The 22,399-nt window shown below is 49.0% G+C and overlaps 2 protein-coding genes across 7 annotated transcripts in view; one reads left to right on the forward strand and one right to left on the reverse strand.

Annotated features, from left to right (window-relative positions):
* CCDC157 (coiled-coil domain containing 157) overlaps positions 1-1,139 on the reverse strand; it is a 19,214-nt gene extending 18,075 nt beyond the window's left edge. For all 6 annotated transcript variants that reach the window (XR_009346093.1, XM_059140531.1, XM_059140530.1 and 3 more), the window contains exon 1: positions 847-1,139. The gene's annotated coding sequence lies outside the window, so the exon portion shown is untranslated. The remainder of the gene's footprint in view (positions 1-846) is intronic.
* On the forward strand, positions 1,133-21,534 carry SF3A1 (splicing factor 3a subunit 1). The gene is made up of 16 exons (XM_059140526.1): positions 1,133-1,325; positions 4,060-4,181; positions 8,955-9,162; positions 10,308-10,565; positions 13,373-13,447; positions 14,173-14,323; positions 14,627-14,820; positions 15,685-15,802; positions 16,083-16,268; positions 16,915-17,036; positions 17,140-17,385; positions 17,948-18,155; positions 18,628-18,782; positions 19,779-19,880; positions 20,005-20,076; positions 20,843-21,534. The coding sequence occupies exons 1-16, from the start codon at positions 1,263-1,265 to the stop codon at positions 20,942-20,944; spliced, it is 2,382 nt and encodes a 793-aa protein (XP_058996509.1). The 5' UTR covers positions 1,133-1,262; the 3' UTR covers positions 20,945-21,534.
* The last annotated feature ends 865 nt before the right edge of the window (positions 21,535-22,399 follow it).

A 22,399-nucleotide genomic window follows, 5' to 3' on the forward strand; every position in this document is an offset into this window, starting at 1 on the left:
CCTGGATGGATTAGTCGGTTAAGCTCAAGTCATTTTCCCAGGATCCTGGGATGGAGTCCCCAGTCCTGGGATGGGGGTCCTGGGATGGAGTCCAGGGTCCTTGCTTAGTGGGGAGCCTGCTTTTCCCTCCGCCTGCCACTCCCCCTGCTTATACTCTCTCTCTCTGACAAATTAATAAAGAAAAACTTAAAAAAAAAAGAAATTAGAGATGTAATGCATATAGTGTTTGGCAGAAGATCTGGCCACTGTAAATGTTCAATAAATCCTAGCTATCATCATTCTACGTTATTACAACGACATAAACCAGTTATGGTGTGTGTGTGTGTGTGTGTGTGTAAAAGAGGGATGGGGTAAGACACTTGGGAGGGCATCTCTTCCTATCCCGCCTCCATTTCACAGGTGAAGAAACAAACTATCCAGGCATGGGCTAAAAACCGGCCTGCAGTCCGGCGCTGGGATGGAGCGGAGACGGAACAAGGAGGACAGGATCTCAGGAGAGGAAATGGGAAGGGCGGGATTCGAGGTGAGCTCGGGGAAGCTAGGGAAGTAGTCAGCAAGAACGCATCTTTGGGAGTGAGGGATGGAGCTTTAAGAAGTCTTGATTCGAGACGGTCCGCGGGGTTTGGGGGCCAGCCTATGGAAGGCAGAGAGTGGACCCTAGAAAAGGCAGTCCTAAAAGAGAATTAGGCCTTGGGACTTGGTTTGGAAAGGGGGTTCAGAAGATGTAGGCGTGAAGCGAAAGAAGAGGAGTTTAAGGGAGGAGGGAAGCGGGACTTTGAGGAAGCAGGCTATAAGGGAAGGGGCTCTCCAAGATGACCGGCCAATAGGAGGGAGAGAGGAACCCACCTTTGGAGTAAAGAAGGGGGCCAGGGCCGTGGGGTGTGTGCGGAGAGCGTCCGGCGAGTGGTATAGAACGTCTCCCCAGTCTCCTGCGTCGCAGCCTCAGCCCTTGCGGTCTGGTCGGCTCTTGGAACTGCCGGCAGCGCGCCAGCGCCTCAGGGCATCCCCCACAAATCCAAGCCCGGTGCCTTGAGCGCTGCCATGGCAACGGCGTCTCGCGCAGAAAGCTCCAGGGAGGGGGCAGGACGTTGCATCACGAAGAAGGGGCAGTCCCGGAAGTGCGTCAGCCTCCCCTCCTCCGCGACGACTCTGTCGGCCGCCGCCATCTTGGGAGCTTGTCGTGTCGTCCGTGCGGGGAGCTGCTTTGACGCAGCACCGCTCACCTTCAGCGAGGCGGACTGGCAGCCCTGAGCGTCGCAGTCATGCCGGCCGGACCCGTGCAGGCGGTGCCCCCGCCACCGCCCGTGGCCACCGAGCCCAAACAGGTACTGCGACCCCCGCACCTCTACCGGCAGCCCAATCCTTGGCCTGGGTCCTCCCCTCCGGTGCGGGCCCTCTTCACTTGTGCGGAGGAGGAAGCGGCCGCTTTACGAGGGCTTGGACGGACTACAAGTCCCAGGAGGCAGCGCGCTTCCCGCTTTGCGCTCTCTTCTGGTAGCAAAAGAAGCGCTCTTGGAACAGTGGTTCTCAAAGTGTGGTCCGCGGACCAACAGCATCAGCATCACCTGGGAGTTAATTAGAAATGCCAGACCTAAATACTTATGCATTTTAACAAGATCTCAAGGTGATTGATTAAAGTTTGAGAAGCACTGATCCAGCCCATCCATAGGTTTTCTGTGGTTATTGGGCCCACCGTCGCCGTCCCCCACCGCCGCCTGCCCAGCCCGCCGGTTTTTGCCCAGTAATCCCTAGTTTTCCAACCTGTACGGTACATTTTTGTTAATTCCCAGCATCTGCTCTAAGCTAAACACCATGCAAGGCTGGTGTTTAGAATGAATGAAACATACCTAGTTTAGGGAGGTCACAGTTCTAAGTGGGGAGCCATATAAGTGAACATTCTACAAATGGTTATTGTTTCGATCACCATAAATGATACCAGCCAGCCCTTAAATCAGCTGAGGGGGAAAGAGGTGTGTAAATAATTGCAGTATGTTGTGATAGGCCCTATAACGATCAGGTACAAAAGAAACTAATCAACATTTCTTTGATGGTGTGAAGGGAGAATTAAAGTAGGTGAAACCCACATGAGTGATAGGTGAATTGCTTTTAAAAGGATGAATTAGTAGTTTGCCAGACAGGTGATTGGAAAGGTTAACAGCATCTTATATTCATTAAGCAAACGTTTATTGAGCACATATTGTATGGGGACCACTGCTTTGGGTTGGGAATATAGCAGAGTACATGACAGAAGAGGTCCATTTTAAGTACATCTGTATCCCTGGCATTTTCCCAGTCACTTGGGGAAAAGTGCGGTAATACCAGATAATTACAAAGACACCAGGGTAGGGATCACCTGGTATCTCTGGTGGAGAGTAAATTAAAAAGTGTTGTTGAAGTTTAGGAGTGGGAGAGTGGTAGCAAAAGATGCATTTTGGGGGCGGTTGAACTTCTCCTAGTACACAGTGGGGAGAAAAGGAGGAGTTTGAAGCTGGATAACTGACATCTGTGTTTCAGAAATTCAGGTAGGCAGGTAGTGATGAGAATATATAGGAGCACAGTTACTCAAAAGATGCTGAGCGCCTGCCCTAGGTGTGTTGGGGGCGGGGGTGGGACAGACTGGATGGGCAAACGCAAGTCACGCAATGACTGGTGGTGCAGGCTCTTCAGCTCAAGTGATGTGTTGGATTCCTGGTTCTGCCATTTGGGCTAGTTAAGCTTTACATTCCTCGATTTTGTCACGGGTAAAATGAGGGTAATGAGTATTCACATCATGGGCCTCTCATAAGGGCTGTGGAGTTAATATATTTAAAGTTTTTAGAAAGGTATATGGAACCTGCTGTGTGCTTGATAACTGTTACCATTGGATATGGAGGCCGAGGAAGGAAGAAGAGGGCCATGTTTCTGACTTGGATGACTGAGTGCGTGGTTGGCCGTTGATGAGGAAAGCGGTTTGAGAGGAAAATTGCCCCGGAGCCAGCTCAATCTAGAATTCTATGACACATAACAGTGATCTGAGGCATCATTTTGGGTGGGATTGTTCAGTCCCAAGGTGGTAGGGGAAGTAAAGGCCATAGTTGTGAGTGCCTGAGTACAGTGTGAATACTGTGGAGAATAGAAGTTTGGGGAACCCTAATATAGGGCAGGAGGTGAAACAGGAGCCAGGAGGGAAACTCGCTCAGGTGGAGTGGTGAGCAGGAAGGAAAGACACAAATAATGGGGCATGGGAGTTGAGTGGAGAGTTTTGTGAAGGAATGGTCACTGGTCACATGACCAGATGCTGGCTATAGTTGGCTCTAGGCAGTCATGTTTGACTTTTGGAAGGGCACTTGAAATGGATGGGGACCAGATTGGGGGGGGGGGGAGTGGGAAGGGCAAGACTGTGGAAATTCAGGATATTTAGCTATCAGAGGAAGAGGGGGAGAGTGTAACAGCAGAAAAGAATGTGAAGGCAGGGAACTGCTATCTTTTTTTTCCAGATGAGAGACTCACCCTTTGTTTACTAATGGAAAGAAGCTGGTGAAGAAAGAATACTGGAATTTATGGGACAGTTGATTTGTGCATTTCAGTGGGGTTTCACAGAACATTTGAGCATTGAGTGGTGGTTAAGACAAGAATAGGTGCAGAGGGAAAGGGCATAAGGCGCTGCCAGCGGAGTTTCCCATCTTTATTCAGCAGTCATTAAATATTCCGTGCCAGGAACATCCCTGGGTAAAGACATGGCCTTCTGGATTCTGGAAGATGGTTTCTTAGAATGTGGTCAGATCCTTTCCCCTCTCCCCCAAATCTGAATCGTCTGGCCACTTGGTAAAAATCCAGGTTCCTGGTGTCACAGACTGGCTAGCTTGTGAGAGTCAAGGAGGCTGCTCTTTCCACCGGTTCCCCAGGAGAGTCCCATGCAGGCACAGTGCAGTTAAGAGCCGGTTTTCTGGAGCAGAAGGTCTTAACTCAAGGAAAGTCCCTGGGAGAGAGTCCATGCTCTCAATGATTTTAGAGGAGTTTGACTTCAGTCCCCCATATCAGGAACCTCAAGACGTTATTTTCCTTTTCTTGTTTTCACAGCCCACAGAAGAAGAAGCTTCTTCGAAGGAGGATTCTACCCCCTCCAAGCCAGTAGTGGGAATTATTTATCCTCCTCCAGAAGTCAGGAATATCGTTGACAAGACTGCCAGCTTTGTGGCCAGGTAACATAGCTGCTTCTGCATTGTCAGCCTGGGCCCGTTAGCTCATCTAACAGCACAGCATGCTGGTGAGGTGGGCCATGGTCAGGATTAGTGTCTCGGCATGGCATGGCAGTGACAGAATGTGAATCACACCCAGCCCCAGAAGCACCAGGAACCTGTGCTTCCAAAATAGGCCTGAGGAAGTGCCTGGAAAGCTGTTTTGTCAGGGAGAGTATTTGTGTCTGTGTTTGTGTCTGAGCTGCTGGCCGGAGGAAGACATAAAAAGGGAGTTGGTCATTCTCATTATGCAAGAACTGTGCTCCTCACAGCTTCCACTGACGCCTCTGCAGGATGGAATAAAATACGAGCTAAGAGTTCTTATGAGGCAGGAGAGAGGGAATGGGACTGAGTGTGGTCTTTGTGGATGACTTGGAAGTCAGTGCGAATTCCTCTCATCCTTCCCCATCATGTTTTACACACACCTGCTCCTCAGATGGAATCCTCTGGCCGCTTGACTCCAAAGGTCAGCACCCCCCACACACCAGTTGAAGTGTTTTTTTGGCAGCCAGCAGACCACATGCAGCCTATAGAGCTGTTGTTTTTCCTCATGATACATATTTTTTTAAAGATGTATTTATTAGAGAGGAAGGGAGCGAGAGGGTAGGGCAGAGGGAGAGAATTTTCAAGCAGACTCCCACTCAGCAGGGAGCCTGACACAGGCTTGATCCCATGACCCATGAGATCATGACCTGAGCGGAAACCAAGGGTCAAACACTCAACCAACTGAAACACCCAGTCACCGTCACAATAATGTATTTTTTAAAAACTTGAATAAGTTGCTACCATTTAAAAATGAGGAGCTTGCACAGTAAATCTAGATTTCTGGCTTTTGTCAACAAACTGGACAACTCATTGCATGTAAGCAGCTGCCCGCCTTGAACAGACCGCTGCCCTCAGTCAGGGCACATGTGTTCCAGAGGCACATGTGATCCCAAGGCAGTATCCCCATCACAGTACATTTTAATAGAGGGTTTCTTCCTTCCCAGCCTCTTAATAAAGTGAAACATAGGTTACTTTGAGGCCTTTTACTTGTCAAGCTCCATGCGGATTCATAGCCTCACATTTCAAAGGCTTTGCTTAACCAGGGTATTGCATTAAATCTGCTCTGTGCTTGGGGGAACAATGTTAGGTTCAGGGCAGTAAGTGTTTATGATAAATGTTCAATGTCTCATAGCAACGCTCATGCTTCTCTTTTTGCCCTGATAATTTTAAAAACAGAATAAATAGGAAAAGGGTGTTAGAGGAAGAATCACTACAGTCTCATTACCAGAATAGTTTCTACCAGCTGTTTTCACTTTCCTGTTTCCTTCTGGTCCTTGACGTCCTTTTTTAGACCCTTGTAATATTAGTAGATACTTTCACATCCTGCTTTTCCCCTTTGTGCTGTGTTAGAAGCATTTTCTCCTGTTGCTCCACAGTCCTCTGCCGCTGCGCTGTCCTCAACGCACCATGTTGAGGTGACAGGCCTCCCTTGACTTGGCTGTCTCCTCTCTCCTTTCCTCCAAGTTGTTTCCAGCATTTCAGTTTGGCACACAAAACTGTGGGGGAAATCTGAGCATTTTCTTTTCCTTCTAGATTGTCTTCTTAGAAGAAAATTCTATGTGGCACATAACTGGCTTAAAGAGCATTTTTAAAGATTTTCTTAAACATTTTGCCAAGTAGCTTTCCAATAATTTTGTGCCAGCCTCTGCTGACACAGAAATGAGTATCCAAGTTTTCTTAAAAATAAAAACGTATGCATCCATATTTTTAGATTTATTTTTGGCTTAGGTGATTGCCTTGTAGGCATTTTTAAGTATCTGTGGACTTGCTTTCGTTTACATTGCAATGGAGGGACAGACAAGCATCATCTCACTTTGGGATAAAGGAAGCATATGGGACCATCTTTCCACTTCTGTTGAATCTCACACATTGATTGATGGAGCATTCAGTTAAAATCACTGAGTATGTTTTTCCGAAAGAAGTTTTTTTTCCTCTCTAGGTTTGGTCTTTCCTACATTCTCCTGTCAAGAAGCTGAAGTGGAAATTACCCTTAAAAAGTCCCACCAGCTGCGTTGACTCAGAATCATGTCTTTTTGTGCTGAAATCTATTCCTTGTGTTAGAGAACATAATTCTAAAATTAACATTAAGTTAATTTAAAGGAAAAGAATAGCTTGGAATGAACATTCCTGCCTTCTCATTTTCTTTAAGATTATTCCCAGATGTGGTGAGGTTATGGCTTAGGAGGCAGTGATGGAGGAGACAAGCAGAGCCACCCCCACCCTTTTTGAGCAGCCCTTTGTCTGCCCTGGGTGTTTGCTGGGCATGATGGCCTACTTTATCAGTACCTGAGTGTGTAGTTTGCATTATTTCAGAAGGTGGAAGGTGCTTCTTCCCCAAGCATGAGGTTCCAGTTGGACTCATACATTGCCTAATTAAGACCCCATGGCGTTATTCATGCTACAGAGTGTGACCAGAACTTGCAGAGGACCTAGCCTGGGTGTTGATGAGCACCATCATGGCACAGTTTGGTACGAAGGCTAATCTGTGGCACAGCATTGCCTGTACCCTGTCTCGCCCTCCAGCTAGCAAGGCCAGGGTGTGAAAGTCTTGAGAGTGTGAAGCTGCTATTGCCAGCAGCCCCTGGAACCATCTATCTCTTGATATGTTCAGGGCATCTTTTCAGTGCGGGGCTCTGGCTGGAGGAGTGAGGGAAGAGGCCACACAAACATCTTTTTTAAAGATTTTATTTATTTTAGAGAGAAAGTGTGTGTGTGTGTGTGTGTGTGAGAGAGAGAGAGAGAGAAGGAGGAGGGGCAGAGGGAGAGGGATAGAGAGAATCTGAAGCAGACTCTGCACTGAGTGGAGAGCCAGATACAGGGCTCGATCTCACAACCCTGAGATCATGCCCTGAGCCGAGATTATGCCCTGAGCTGAAATCAAGAGTCGGACACTTAACTGACTGAACTATCCAGGCGCCCCACCACAAACATCTAATACCCACATCATCTTTAGTGTTTATGGAACAGCCCTTTCTAGCCTTCATAGGAATAACAGCCCTTGCATTTCAGACTGCTGTATGATTCCAAAAGACTTAGCCATCTCCTTAACTGATTTGATCTTCTGAGTTCTCCAAGGTAGAGAGAGAAGGTCGTATTAGCTGCATCTTACACATGGGAATTTGAGACAGAGAAGTTTGGACTCCCGACTTCTGGGGAGGGGAGAGGGGCTGGTGATTGAGTTCAGTCATCAATGACCAGTGATTTAATCAATCATTCCTGTGGCATGAAGTCTTCATTTAAAAAACCCTAACCAGAGTGATTCAGAGAGCTTCCATGTCGGAACAAGAACACATCAGAGAGGGTTCCAGGAGGCTGGTGTACCCCAGACTCTAGGGACAGAATCTCCTGTGCTCATGACTCTACCAGACCTATCCCTATGTGACTCTTCATCTGGCCGTTTGTTTTTATTCTTTAAAATATCCTTTTATAATAACCTGGTAATCTAGTAAGGAAGAAAAAAAAAAGAGAGAGTGGAAGGTTTGGTAACTTGGTGAGTCAGAAGTGAACTCAAAACATGTATGTGTCCATATCTTATGTCTTTAAGTTTATTGTGCTTTTTGAGTGACACAGGTATTATATATGTTAGACACCCTTGAAATGTTACCATTGGGACTCCTTAAAATCAGGGTTCCCCAAATATCATGAGAGGGACATTTTTTTTTAATCCTGCGGTATTTATATATTTATTTATAAAGAATTTATTTATTTGACAGGGAGAGAAATAGCGAGAGAGAGAGCACAAGCAGGGGGAGCAGCAGAGGGAGAAGGAGAAGCAGGCTCCCTGCTGAGCAAGGAGGCTGATGTGGGGCTTGATCCCAGCACATGAGTATCACGACGTGAGCCAAAGGCAGACACTTAACCCGTTAACTGAGCCACCCAGGTGCCCCAGTCCTGAGGTTTTTAAAGGCATGCAAAGACCTAGGGTATATGTGGGAAACTTTCTCAGTACGGGGAGAGATGGGAGATCTCCCTTCTAAAGCTCTCTTGTCATGTGGATGTGCCGTATGCAGCAGCACAGATCCGGGTCCTTGGAGAGCACAGTGTTTCTTTTGTGGGCCTCACCCAGTACTAAATGAGGTGATTCTAGGTGGTACTTGGACAAAGCATTACATGAAATTGTTTACACTTAGATGTTTTTTTCCAACCCTTGTGGTTACCCAAAGGACAAAGTGTCAGTTTGGTGCTAGAGTATCCTTAACACCACTGCAGCCCTCTGTCATCTCCCTTTTTAACTAAGAGAACTGGCCTTCATCTCTGCAAACTTGGAGCGAGACTTTAATGATACTATTTTGTTTTCATTGTGTTTAATTTTATGTTTCCTTTTGTTAGTGTAAAGCTCTACTGATTTTTATGTGAAGTAGTAATACGTCTTCTTTTTAAACTGCATTTTAAAATAAATTTATTCAAAGAAAAAAGCAATGAGTTTAGATAGTTGTGGGATGGCAGGACTAGCAGAAGAGCTACAGGAGCAATAGAGGTCTGGGAGACCCTGTGGAGGCTTGGCCCAACCTTGGAGGAGGCGGAGGACTTTGGCCACTGACACTAGGAACCTCGAGGAGGACCTCTGTTGCGCTCAGGCCTGGGCTAGCTTGAGTGGCAAGTGGTGGCAAGTAGGGGGCTTGAAGGGGCAGTGTTCTGCATTTAGGCAATTGTCAGGCTTGTGGTGTTAATTCTCTCTTTTCCTCCTTGTAGAAACGGACCTGAATTTGAAGCTAGGATACGACAGAACGAGATCAACAATCCCAAGTTTAACTTCTTGAACCCTAACGATCCTTACCATGCCTACTACCGCCACAAGGTCAGCGAATTCAAGGAGGGGAAGGCTCAGGAGCCCTCGGCCGCCATCCCCAAGGTCATGCAGCAGCAGCAGCAGGCCACCCAGCAGCAGCTGCCCCAGAAGGTTAGAGCCATCCCCTCCTTCATATCCCCAGGGCTGAGAGGGAAGGCAGGCCATGGAGGGGAAGGTAATGAGCTCTGCTGTGTAAACCTCACTACCAGCCAGGGAGAGACATGAGGTTTCTATCCACAGATGAAGACGCTGAGGCTCAGGTAGCAAAGTGCTGTGGCCTTTGATGTTTCTTGAGTACTGCTTGTCCAGCTCTGTGCTCAGTATTTTAGGAGTCTCATTGGCACCTCCCAGCAGCTCGTGAGGAGGACAGCAAAGTGACCATTTTACAGATGAGGAACCTGAGGCTTGGGGAAGTACGCTTGACCCAGGCCACACGGTCAGCAATCCAGAGTTTAGGCCCTTGGCCCTCCTCTTTGCCTTGTCCATGGAGCGAGGACAGTGCTGTGATGTGGCTTGTGGGCCCCTTGAGCCATCCCTCCCATCCATTTCACCTTCCTGGGGTCCCTCCATGTGGCCCACCTTAATACCCTAATCTTCTCTAGGTCCATCACTAGGGACATTTAGGGTTATCAGTTAAGACAAGAAGGGCTGGCACATTTTGCCTCCTGTATAGACCTAGACTAGTCCCTTCTCTCTGCTGTATTCCTGGAGCATGGTGGCAAAGGCTACCTCCTGTTTTACAGTGGGAAATAAAGGTTGGAATAGATTTTGTGACCTTCCATTGTAGTTTACCACTTCTAGAGCCTCAGGCTACTCCAGTTTCCTCATCTGTAAAAGGGATTCACAGTAGTAATTCTGTCCACCACATGGTTTGTGTGGAGGTCAGGCGAGGTAACAAATGTGGAAGTCCTCTGTCCAGTGGGTCCTCTGCAGAGTGTAGGGCTGACTGTATCCTTCATCCCCCTGGGGTGGGATTTAATAAGGCATGTGTTAGTCAGATTTTTTTCTGCCACCCGATTTTGGCCCTCGGTTTCATGGCCACAACAGAAATACAGAGGGGCATGGTTCTTGGTCCAAGCCATTCAGGGAGTGGAGGCCACAGTTGGCCAAGAAATCAGTGCTCTTGTGAGTTAGGATTCTCTCACACTGTGGGCCAGTGGTGTGCAGGTGATTGGCAGAAATGTGGAGGCCTGTGCCATCCTGTCGGGAGTGTCTTCCTACCCTCTCTCGAGCCTCACATTCTCTCCGTGTCTTAGGTTCAAGCCCAGGTGATACAAGAGACCATCGTGCCAAAAGAGCCCCCTCCTGAGTTTGAGTTCATAGCAGACCCCCCCTCCATCTCAGCCTTTGACCTGGACGTGGTGAAGCTGACGGCTCAGTTTGTGGCCAGGAACGGCCGCCAGTTTCTGACCCAGTTGATGCAGAAGGAGCAGCGTAACTACCAGTTTGACTTCCTCCGCCCGCAGCATAGCCTCTTCAACTACTTCACGAAGCTGGTGGAACAGTACACCAAGGTGCCTGGGCAGGACAGGGGCAGGGGTACTGGGCCTAGGGCAGGAAGGCACTGTATCTACTTGTGTCTCTAAGAACTTGACTCGTCTGTGGGCCCTCGGGCAGAGGTTAAAAATTCCAGTTCAGTGTACAGTCTAGATTTTTTTTTTAAGTAAAGATTTTATCTATTCTGATTTTATCTATCTGACACAGAGAGAGAGGGAGGGAGAAAACAAGCACAGTCAGGGGGAGCAGTAGGCAGGGGAGAAGCAGGCTTTCCTCTGAGCAAGGAGCCCAGTGTGGGGCTCAGTCCCAGAACCCTGGGATCATCACCTGAGCTGAAGGCAGCCACTTAACTGACTGAGCCACCCAGGTGTCCCTAAAGTCTTGATTTCTATTCCATTCTGCCATTTAAATGTAGCATAGAATGCTGGGGTTTTTTTTTATTTGTTTCTTTGTTTTTTTTTAAGATTTTATTTACTTATTTAACAGAGAAATAGATCACAAGTAGGCAGAGAGGCAGGTAGAGAGAGAGAGAGAGAGAGAGAGAGAGAGAGAAGCAGACTCCCTTCTGAACTGAGAGCCTGATGTGGGGCTCAGTCCCAAGACCCTCAGACCATGACCTGAGCTGAAGGCAGAGGCTTAACCCACTGAGCTACCCAGGTGCCCCTAGACTGCTGATTTTAAAGAGCAGTGAAACATGTGATTGATAACTGCCATTAGGATGGTGCTTGCTATGTGACAAGGCCAAGTGCTAGCTGCTTTTAAGTACATCAGAATGTTCAGTTGCCTAGCACGGGACCTAAGAAGAAGGAAGCCCTTAATAGTTGCCTTCTTTTTTTTTTTTTTTTTTAAAGATTTTATTTATTTATTTGTCAGAGAGAGAGCGAGCGAGAGTGAGCATAGGCAGACAGAGTGGAAGGCAGAGTCAGAGGGAGAAGCAGGCTCCCTGCGGAGCAAGGAGCCCGATGTGGGACTCTATCCCAGGACGCTGGGATCATGACCTGAGCCAAAGGCAGCTGCTTAACCAACTGAGCCACCCAGGCGTCCCAATAGTTGCCTTCTTTTGCCCAGTTTAATCATCATAAGAATCCAGGAAGTATTCCCCCTCCCCTTCCCCTTTTTCAAAAGCAGAGATAGGCTCAGAGAGTTGAAGTTCCTTACTCGTGGTCTCTCAGCTAGTAAGTAGCTGCACTGACCCCAACATCTATGTTGTTCTTCACCCTAAAAAGTACCTTGGATTAGAAATATAATTTAAGTAAGCATTGGGAGACAGTGTAACTTAAGGAGATATAGACAGTATTGTTGAAATATTTATATATGTAGCATTTTCTCATTTAATCTGTGGTAATTGATAAGTTAGCCACTGCTGTACGTATTTTTATAGAAGAGGAAGTAGGCACAGAGAATTAATTTTGTCAGGGCTGAGCTGGGAACTTGAACTCTGGCATTTTCACTCTAGCCCCTAAGATCTGGGCCTCAGGGTCTGGAACAAGAAGATCTTAATTTCATGCTACATTGTTGTAATCAAGAATCTGGACAAGTGGGTATTAGTATTTAAAAACAGTTAGATTGTTAATTTCTTGCAAAGCACGCTGATACAGATTTGCTAGTGGCTTGGGTTTTGGGTTGTTGTTTTTTTTTTTTTTTTTTTGGTTTGTTTTTTTGGTGCTTTTTTTCCCCCCCAACTTCTTGTGGCGGTTGCATTCTCTTTTTAGTTGCCTGGTTTGTACATCTGTTCTTGATATTTAGAAACAACACATTAAATATCTGGCTTGAAAGGACTGTAATAATTTACTTAGTTCACTCTAAGTATGTAACTAGAAAGAATTGTAAAAATGTGTGTATTTAGAAAATGATCAAGTAAAAAAATGGTAGAGTCATTAAAATAACAATCATGGAAAGCCAGAGGGTTAGTGTAATTAATTACACGGTAACAATTTTAAGGGAGCCCTGCCTTGATTTTACCTAGTGGACCACTTCCAGGGTTAAACGTCCCCAGATCCCTTTGTAGTCTGTTACTTTCCTATTATTCCTTTTCTCTCAGGACTTGGGTATTGACATTTAGTACTCTAACCTGAGGGCACTGGTGTCGGTCTCTAGTCATTGGAGACTCTAGGGCAGATTTATTTCTGAGGTAGAGGTCTAGGGATGATAGAGTAGGGCTGAGCCACTTTACCAATGATAAACTGTTGGGATTTATGCTGTTTTGAACAATGCCATCATTCATTGTCTCATCAACTATATATTCAGTGTCAGACTTTCTTTCAAATGCTAGAGATATAATAGTGAACAGAAGACAGAGAAATCTCTGTCTTTACAGAGTTTCTGGTCTGGTGAGGGGGGCGAAAAGCAAGTGCAATGTCAGTGGTTGTCCGATGGTAATAAATACTATGGAGAAACGGAAAGCAGGGGACAGAATGTGGGAGTTGGGATCTGTGGGCAGTAGTGTGGAGTAGGATCATCAGGTGAGCATGTGCGAAAGGGCCTGGTGGCATGTGCCAGAGGGTGGTAGCAGCCCCGTGTTGAGAGCAGCCAGGGCATGTGGACTGTACGCTGGGTAGTGGGTAGTGCTCTTTTGTGGATTTTCTTGCTCGTCCTTGCAGCTGCCTTTTACATTGACTGTGCCACCTTTAAGCAGTGATGTTACTATTTATAGAAGACAGCCAAGTTACAGAGGTTAAGTGACTTGCGCAAAGTGGAGCTGGGATTGGGACGTGGAACCCCATGCTTTTGCTTGTCCTATGCCGTTCCACAAGCCCCGGGAAGCCCCCTCTTTGTCCTGGGTTGTGCTGCACTGACAGTTGCTTTAACTCTTCCCATGTTTCAGATCTTGATTCCTCCTAAAGGCTTATTTACAAAGCTCAAGAAAGAGGCTGAGAACCCCCGAGAAGTTTTGGACCAGGTAAACTAAATTATAACTAGTTACTTCAATGCAAGTGACCTTGTGTGGGTTGTTTCATATTTGGAAATGGGCTCCAGGGCAGGACCTTGTTGTGTTCTAGGCACAGGAGTGGTGGAAAGAAAGACCTTGTGGCCACAAAGGCTGAAGAATCCTGGGCTCTCTGCTCCCTTTCTGCTTTTCTTTCAGTTTTACTGGATCTTTCTCTTTTCTGCCCTTACTAGAAGCCAACTCCTGAACAGGTTTTCTGGCCTGTTTCTGGCCAGATGCAATTTGAAGCCCCACATTTTCAGAATTGAGGAGAGAAGGCCAGTTGGCACTGCCTGTTTTGGGTGGCTGCATGAAGGCTTTGTTTCTCAGGCACTCAGACCACTGCTTCTCTCATGGGTACTTGGTCAGACTTCCTGGGACAGAGCTTGCTGTTCTGTGAGCATCACGCCCCTTGCCAACTCAAGCAGAAAACTCTGAGGTTATAACAAATGGCTGTCCTTGAGGCCTAGACACAAGGTTTCTGTGGCATTTAGATTTTTTTTTTTCCTGTCTGGGCACTGGGCTTGACTGAAACCAAATGCATATACCATAGTTTCCGCCAGGAAGTTGCCCTTGTAGGCTGAGCAGCTCCCTGTTCCAAAGGAGATGCTGGCTTGGGTGAAGGTGCTGGAGGGGTCAGACCCATCAGGAACAGACCCTGATTCAGCTTAGCATTGTGCCGTTTCCTATCTCCTCAGGTGTGTTACCGGGTGGAGTGGGCCAAGTTCCAGGAGCGAGAGAGGAAGAAGGAAGAGGAGGAAAAGGAGAAGGAGCGGGTGGCCTATGCGCAGATTGACTGGCATGATTTTGTGGTGGTGGAAACAGTGGACTTCCAGCCCAATGAGCAAGGTAGGTCTGTGACTCCAGTTGGGGAGCCAGGAGCTTGGAACCATCTGGAATATCTCAGGTATACATCTCTTCCCACAGAGCACTATAGTCCCCCCAGAGGGTTTTATCTATCTGTTTTATCTCTGCTGCCAGAAGACTTCTGATTTGCCACATTGTCCCACTTAACCCAATTGAGCAAATGTGCCAGACCTTGGGTCTGGAGCTGGGAGAGCTTACAGTGTGTAGAGGGTAGATCAAGGGGCAGGCCTTTGATAAGGAGTGTCTGTGGAGGTCTCCTTTTGACTCTGGATTACCCCCTGCCAGGGAATTTCCCTCCCCCCACCACCCCAGAGGAGCTGGGGGCCCGAATTCTCATTCAGGAGCGCTACGAGAAGTTTGGGGAGAGTGAAGAGGTTGAGATGGAGGTCGAGTCTGATGATGAGGACGAGAAACAGGAGAAGGCGGAGGAGCCTCCTTCGCAGTTGGACCAGGACACCCAAGTGCAAGACATGGACGAGGTATGCTTCTGGGAGGGCTTACAAGCTGGCCTTTCCCTCTGGAGCTTGGTATGGGGGTGCACTTCACATTTCAGATCAGCTCCCTTGTGATCCTTGAGAGGAGGCGTGGGTCCCGAATAAGGCATGCTGGCTGAGCAGCTGCCCAGACCCAGGGAGCATAGAGCCTCTTTCCAGCTTGGGCAACAAAGATTCATTCATAGGCAAGGATCTGAAAGCTGTGCTGGCTCTGTTCTGTGACCTTCCCGGCTTCGCCCAGAGGCCCTGCTCCCTCCTGCCCCCATGCCAACTCTCAGTAAGGGAATACTTTGCACCACATGCTTTGATGCATTTGAACTTAGGCCCAAATGATCAGCAGTTCACAGAGCTTTTCTTAGTGTAGCCTCTGCTTCCTTTCGGCCACCTCTACCCCTTCCCAGCAGGCATAGAGTCTTCAGAGCCAAGCAGCTCTCCTCCCCTTGGAAAGAATTTGTGTGTGAGAAGAATGGCCCCTGTGTCTGTGGGAATTGACTTTTTCTCTCCCTCCCAGCGTTCCTCCATGAGCAGCTACCATTGAGTGCTGACTTGCCCCCCGCACCCCTCCCCAGCATGTTTAACTGCCCTTGGCCTCCTGGGACTGCCTGGTGCCAGCTGCTGGAAATGCCTGGGCGGAGTGTTAGCACCACGGCCCCCAGAACTCCCATTCATGTTGCGAGGAAGGAGCTTGGCCAGCTGCCGCCTGGCCTCGGCTGCCCCTGGAGGCTTAGCACATGGATGCTGGCTGGCAGGGACCTAGGCTCTTTGCCACCCTGAGAGCCGCCAGGGCTTAGCTGCAGGGAGGTGGCCTATTGGCTCTTTTCTGAGTCCTGCCATTGCTTTGCTTTTCAGGGTTCGGATGATGAAGAAGAAGGGCAGAAAGTGCCCCCACCCCCAGAGACACCCATGCCACCTCCTCTGCCCCCAACTCCAGACCAGGTCATTGTTCGGAAGGATTATGACCCCAAAGGTAGGGTCTTCTTTCCTGCCCTCACATGTTCCTCAGTGCTGTCTGTTTCTAGGAGGGGGTGAGGTGGCATATCACCAAGGCATCGATAGCCCCTCTTTCGCAGGCCTGGTGATGGGGAACAGAGCTGAGTCATCTCTGGTGCCAAGGTGTCTTACACAAGGCGGGCTACAGCATGGCACTAAATGGATGGGTCTCAGATGAGGGAGACACAAATAAAACCGTAGTCCCTTAACCCTGGCTGCTTCCCAGTGTTCTCATTCAGAAATCTCTTTCCTTTTAGCTTCCAAGCCCCTGCCTCCAGCCCCTGCTCCAGATGAGTATCTTGTGTCTCCAATCACGGGGGAGAAGATCCCCGCCAGCAAAATGCAGGAGCACATGCGCATCGGGCTTCTCGATCCCCGCTGGCTAGAGCAGCGAGATCGCTCCATCCGGGAGAAGCAGAGCGATGATGAAGTATATGCACCAGGTGAGGTTGGGTTCTCCCAGCCAGTCCAAACCCCTGCTCTGACTCAGCCCGGACTTACTTTGAGCCATGGGAATCTCTGAAATGTGGTCAGTTTGTTTTAACCAAACAGAGCAACATCTGAGGTCAGACAAAAATTTGTGAGGATAGGTACAGCCTGTGATGCTACAAAAGAATTCCCCATTTTCCAGAAGCACTCTTTATAAGGCTCCTCCAAAGGCAGGCACCTGACATGGACGCCATCCCAGACATACCAGAGCCGGGGAAGTTGACCATCTTGGGGCTGTCTTAGAATGAGGGCTCTGCTGGCTGGAGCACCCTTAGTGCTTTGAAATGAGACACGATGGGAAGAAAACTGTCCCAGAGGCAGGAGAGTAAGCTTGTAGTCCTGATTGCCACTTGCCATGACACAGTCCTTGCAATTGCTTTTCTTAAGTCATGTGGTTGGACAAGCTCTAGCATACAGCCTTAGTGCTGGTTGGGCTTCCCCAGGCTCCGAGATGGGGCATGCTATATTGGGACCCAGACTCAGCCTGCCCCACAGGACTAGCCTCTACTCTGCACCAGGAGAGTTGGGGCTCTCTGTTAGAAGGGCACGTGGTTTTAGTTTCCTTTCTGTCCCCTGCCTCCGTTCTGTGACTGCATCCAGGTCTGGATATTGAAAGCAGCTTGAAACAGTTGGCTGAGCGGCGTACTGACATCTTTGGTGTAGAAGAAACAGCCATCGGTAAGAAGATTGGTGAGGAAGAAATCCAGAAGCCAGAGGAAAAGGTGCAGTTCTGATGGATTCTAGTGCCTTCTCCACTCTCACAATCGTATACTTGAGCTGCATTTTAGGATCCCTGACAAGCTGTGGCTTTCCTTTCCCTTGCAGGTGACCTGGGACGGCCACTCGGGTAGCATGGCCCGGACCCAGCAGGCTGCCCAGGCCAACATTACCCTCCAGGAGCAGATTGAGGCCATCCATAAGGCCAAGGGCCTGGTGCCAGAGGATGATACCAAAGAGAAGATTGGCCCTAGCAAACCCAATGAACTTCCCCAGCAGCCACCACCTCCGTCTTCAGCCACCAACATTCCTAGCTCTGCCCCACCCATTACTTCCGTGCCCCGGCCACCCGCGGTAAGCCAGTAGCCACTTTGGGACTGATTTTGCAGAGCTTGGTTCTTGGGGTTGGACACTATTGGCTGAGAAGAACAGCTTCCTTATAGTGGGACCCAGGCACTGTTTGGGTCAAGTTGAGAGACAAAGAACTCTTTAATTGTAAGTGGGAGCCTCTGGTCTGATCTTCCTCTGTGGGGGAGGATTGGAGCATGGGAGGGAGGGAGGCAAGAGGCAAATGTGAGAAGCAGGCTTAGGACAGAGAAGGGCTGCAGGGCTTAGCAGGTCTTCGAGGATCTCTGGCCCGTCTCCAGGAAGCTAAGTTGAGGTCGGCCTCTTTAGTGGGTTTTTCAGCATCTGCCACAAGCAGCTGGTAGAGTCCCAAGTGGAAAGAGTGTCACTCTGGGCCTCTCAGCATAATTCCTGTCAGAGTCTGGTTGTGAGCCTGCAGTCTCTCAGGGAACTCCGTCAGAGCTGTCTAGTCCCCATCGTCAAAGGCTGCAGGGGGCTAATCACCAGCCTTATTTGCCCTTGAGGTCCAGCTTTGGCTTCCTTTGACCTCTGGGTCCCTCCTCTTCTGCAGATGCCGCCTCCTGTCCGTACCACAGTTGTGTCTGCAGTACCTGTCATGCCTCGCCCCCCAATGGCATCAGTGGTCCGACTACCCCCGGGCTCAGTGATTGCCCCCATGCCGCCTATCATCCATGCGCCCAGGATCAACGTGGTGCCCATGCCTCCCTCGGCCCCTCCTATTATGGCACCCCGCCCACCCCCCATGATTGTGCCAACAGGTCAGTGTCTCTCGTGCCACCTTCCAGGCCGTTGGGTCAGGACTGTAGACTAAGCACTGCGAGCAGTGCAGTGGCTGGCAGTACTGCCCAGCTGTTACAACTGGGGGGCCAACCCAGAGGGGAGCCTTAGCTTCCCCACATGAGTGGTCCCTGAGCTACGAGCTGGGGAGCCACAGGTCCTGGGGGAGATGGGCTGACGTGGCAAAGCTGGGGTCTGTGCACCAGGATAGTCAGGCTCCAGACAGGTGCAGAGGCCCAGTGATGCTTGCCTGTCAGCTGGCACCCAGTCTGTCTATCAATCCTGCCCCTGCTGCCCCGTTTCCTGCTGGCTGCCAGACTTGGCGAGGAGTGACCCTTCACACTTTCGACTGGGAAAAGTGGGAAACCTTTGCAATCTCCCCTCATCCTTTACCAGCCCTGAGTCCCAGGGCCTTCCTCCCACTCACGCAACCACTTATTCTTGTCCTTGCAGCATTTGTGCCCGCTCCACCCGTGGCCCCTGTCCCAGCTCCAGCCCCAATGCCCCCTGTCCACCCTCCGCCTCCCATGGAGGATGAGCCTGCCTCCAAAAAACTGAAGACAGAAGACAGCCTCGTGCCTGAAGAGGAGTTCCTGCGCAGAAACAAGGTCAGTGATACCAGAGTGCCAGCCATGGTCATAATGCCCAGCTGGGGGGGTCTAGTCCCGCTGTGGTTCCACACTCCCTGCCCCACCATGTTCCGCTCCCACTCCTCTGGCTTCAGGGGCCCGAGTCAGATATTGGAGGCCTGGAAGGGCTTCTGAGCGCCCAGTGGATGCGGAGTTAACAGTGAAAGGAGCAGGCTGAGTAGGTGGTCCCTCTGGTGTGAATTCTTGTGGAGACCAGCAGACAGGACTTGAGTATGAACGGGGCCCTGGACACTGAAAGAAAGCCTGGGTGTAGTTCTTAATTTCTTTGTGGCCTCCTCCTCTGGCTGCAGCCCTTTGGAGTTCCCCCTGTTATGGGAATTCTGTTGGGATACTAGAAATAAGGGAAATCCTGGTGCTTCCAGAGCCTAGGGAGTCTGTCGGCTTCTAGTGAGGAGGCAGAAGCAGTCCTAGCCCCACTCCCCCAGTCCATTTGACCCGAGCCTTTTTTTTCCCCTTTCCGGTAGCACTTCCCATTTTCTCAGTACCAGCTGAAGTGCCAAGGTAGAGCTACGCATTTTGTGGGCCTGTGTCTTCGCAGTGCTTACAGCAGTACCGTGCAGCTGTTGTGATCACTTGCTTTATAAACTTGGTGTTAAGGCTTAGTGAGACCTGGTTAGAGGAGTTGGGAGCCCAGGTTTTCTGACTTTGCAGTTTATGTGCTCTCTGTCTCTGGTGCTTCTGATGCTTTTACAGGGCATTTTCTTAACACTTTGTCAGTTCTAGACTCACTAGGGGGCACGGTAGAGACCATTTTAAAGAAAAGAAACCATTTTAAAGAAAAGAAAAAACGGGAAGTGAGTTGTGCCATGTCACTAGTGCTGTTAGTGAATTGGGCTAGGGTCCAAGAGGCCAGATGGACGGGTGACATTGTTTATGGTGGCCCAGGAATAGGAAACCATATTTTCTGATGGGCTCAGGGTTCCCCGGGCATAATTGCCATGTCCTGTTTTGTAGGGTCCAGTGTCCATCAAAGTCCAAGTGCCCAACATGCAGGATAAGACTGAATGGAAACTGAACGGACAGGTGCTGGTCTTCACACTCCCGCTCACAGACCAGGTATGATTTGCTGCTGCTAAGTGGCATCAGGTGCAGGGGATCCAAGGAGTCGGGTGGGGGGGGTGCAGGTCAGCTTCCTTCAGCGGACCTTAGCAAGGAGTTGAATGACCTCTCGGTCCCACAGGTCTCTGTCATCAAGGTGAAGATTCACGAAGCCACGGGTATGCCTGCAGGGAAACAGAAGCTGCAGTATGAGGTGAGTCGGACGTTGGTGGTCCTGCCCCTTGGGTCTCAACACCTCTGCCATCCCAGAAACTAAATCCCTTGTGGAATCAAAGGAGTGGAGAGACATGTTGGGGGCAGCCATGTGAATCTGTTCTTCTTAGAAGCAGTGATGCTGGCTGGGAGTACCAGGGCAAGTTAGCCTGACGTGGTGAGGCTTGGGGTAGCTGGGTCATGTTATAGCCTTGTATGGAGCCCCAGAAACCTTTATGCCTCAGTGACTAGGGTGGGCATCTGGGGACAAGACTTGGAATGCTGTGGTGGGTTTCTGGCCCAGTGGTGGAGCCATCCCAGCTAGTGTGGTCTGGGGTAGCCTGGCTTTGTGCAGGGACGCAGAAGTGATAGTCTAGCTCCACCTGGTGCATACCCACCCACATGGGGCTGCTTTATTCTCCCTCTCAGGACTTTGACAAATCGCTACTCTGAGCCTCAGTCTCAGACTCTTGGATTGATCTCAGAAAGGTCTTCAGATTTGAGGGTCAGAATTCCATGGGGTTTGGTCTGGGCCACCTTCTTGGGAAGTTGACAAAGAGGGAGAGCATGGGTTACTAGGAGGGAAGGAAAGCAGAGCTTTCTCGGGGAACTGGAGATCTTCGGTCCTCCCTGTGCCAACCCTACCCACATGCCCTGCCATTGCCCTGTCTTCACTGAGTTCAGAGGGAATGGATGTTGGGAGTTAAAAAACTACACTGTTCAAGGCCAGGTTGCCCCCACGCTAAAGCACATCGTCTGTTTTCCAGGGCATTTTCATCAAGGATTCCAACTCATTGGCTTATTACAACATGGCCAACGGCGCCATCATCCACCTGGCCCTCAAGGAGAGAGGCGGGCGGAAGAAGTAGAGAAGAGAAACTTGCTGTCAGGTCTCAGCCACTGCCGTTTTTGCCGTTTCCTGTCTCCCACTGTCCTGCTCTCTGCCCCAGTCCCAGGAGACCCTGCCTTGTACACTTGTTTCCCTCTTACTGAGTTTGGAAATTCAAATTGTCCTGCCAAGTTTTCTTACCCCATCCCTTCTCTACATTGATAAGGGAGAGCTTTCAAAGCTAGTCTCTTCCCTAGTGGTCTCTGGAATCCCTTTGTGTTTGAGTCTTGATTTGAGGGGATTCGTTTCTTTAGGTAGCACATTAGGAGATGTGAATGCAGAAATGTGCTGTGGGATAGTGTCATAGAACCAAGTAGCACCTGGCTGATGAGAGTATGGTGGTTGTCATTATTAATCATTTTGTATAATCCCTTTGTGTTTGAGTCCTGATTTGAGGGGATTCATTTCTTTAGGTAGCGCATTAGGAGATACAAACCCAGAAATGTCCTGTGGGATAGTGTCATAGTCCCAAGTAGCACCTGACTGATAGAGTATGGTTGTTCTCATTATCAATTATTTTGTATCTTGCCATGGGTTGTCTAATAAACCTCTTGTATCCTTCTTGTGAAATCAGTGTTGTAAGACTTGTCCCTTGGCCACCTGTGCTCTGTCCAGACCCAAGACAGTGGGAACATGGCACAGTACATTGTGTCTTCTCTTCTACTCTGAGAATGTTGGAGTTTTTTTTTGTTTTTTTTGTTTTTTAAGATTTTATTTGAGAGAGCACACAAGCGGAGGAGGGGGGCAGAGAAGGGGCAGAGGGAGAGGGAGAAGCTGACTCCCCATGGAATAGGGAGTCCACTATGGGGCTTAATCTCAGGACCCTGAGATCATGGCCTGAGCTGAAGGCAGACGCTTAACTGATGAGCCACCCAGGTGCGCTGGAATGTTGGGCTTTGAACTAAATTCTTAACCACCACCAAGTCTTTTATGAATTTGTCTTACATTTATTTCTGTAGCTCTTAAAATATTTGGATCCTTCAAAGGCATACTCTGTGTATTTAATAGACTGCTACAAAATGCTTTCAGCATGCCAGGACCACAGAAGAACAAGGACAAGTATGATGCAGTTTCTGGGCCAGTGGGCAGTGGAGAGACACATGGAGATGAGATTCAGGGGTGGCAGTTTCCTGACCACCTGGAATCATCCATCACCTGATTGGCCCTGTGACCTTAATCAGGTGGCTTACCCTGAGTGACCACAGGGGCATGAAATTTTTTAAAATTTTTATTTAAAAAGTACTTAATTATGTGAGAGCCATGAATTATTCTAGGAATTTTATAGAATTTAACCAATTTACTCTTTAAGTACTCCATCAGTTTTAACTTACATAATATTGAGTATTCCTGTTTTATGCTTGAGTCAACTTAGCTCAGAGACGGTGGGTTGCATGCCTTCAGTCACACAGTAAGAAGCTGAAAAGAGATTATGTGC

The sequence above is a fragment of the Mustela lutreola genome, chromosome 11, assembly GCF_030435805.1.
Source record: "Mustela lutreola isolate mMusLut2 chromosome 11, mMusLut2.pri, whole genome shotgun sequence".
Taxonomy (NCBI): domain Eukaryota; kingdom Metazoa; phylum Chordata; class Mammalia; order Carnivora; family Mustelidae; genus Mustela; species Mustela lutreola.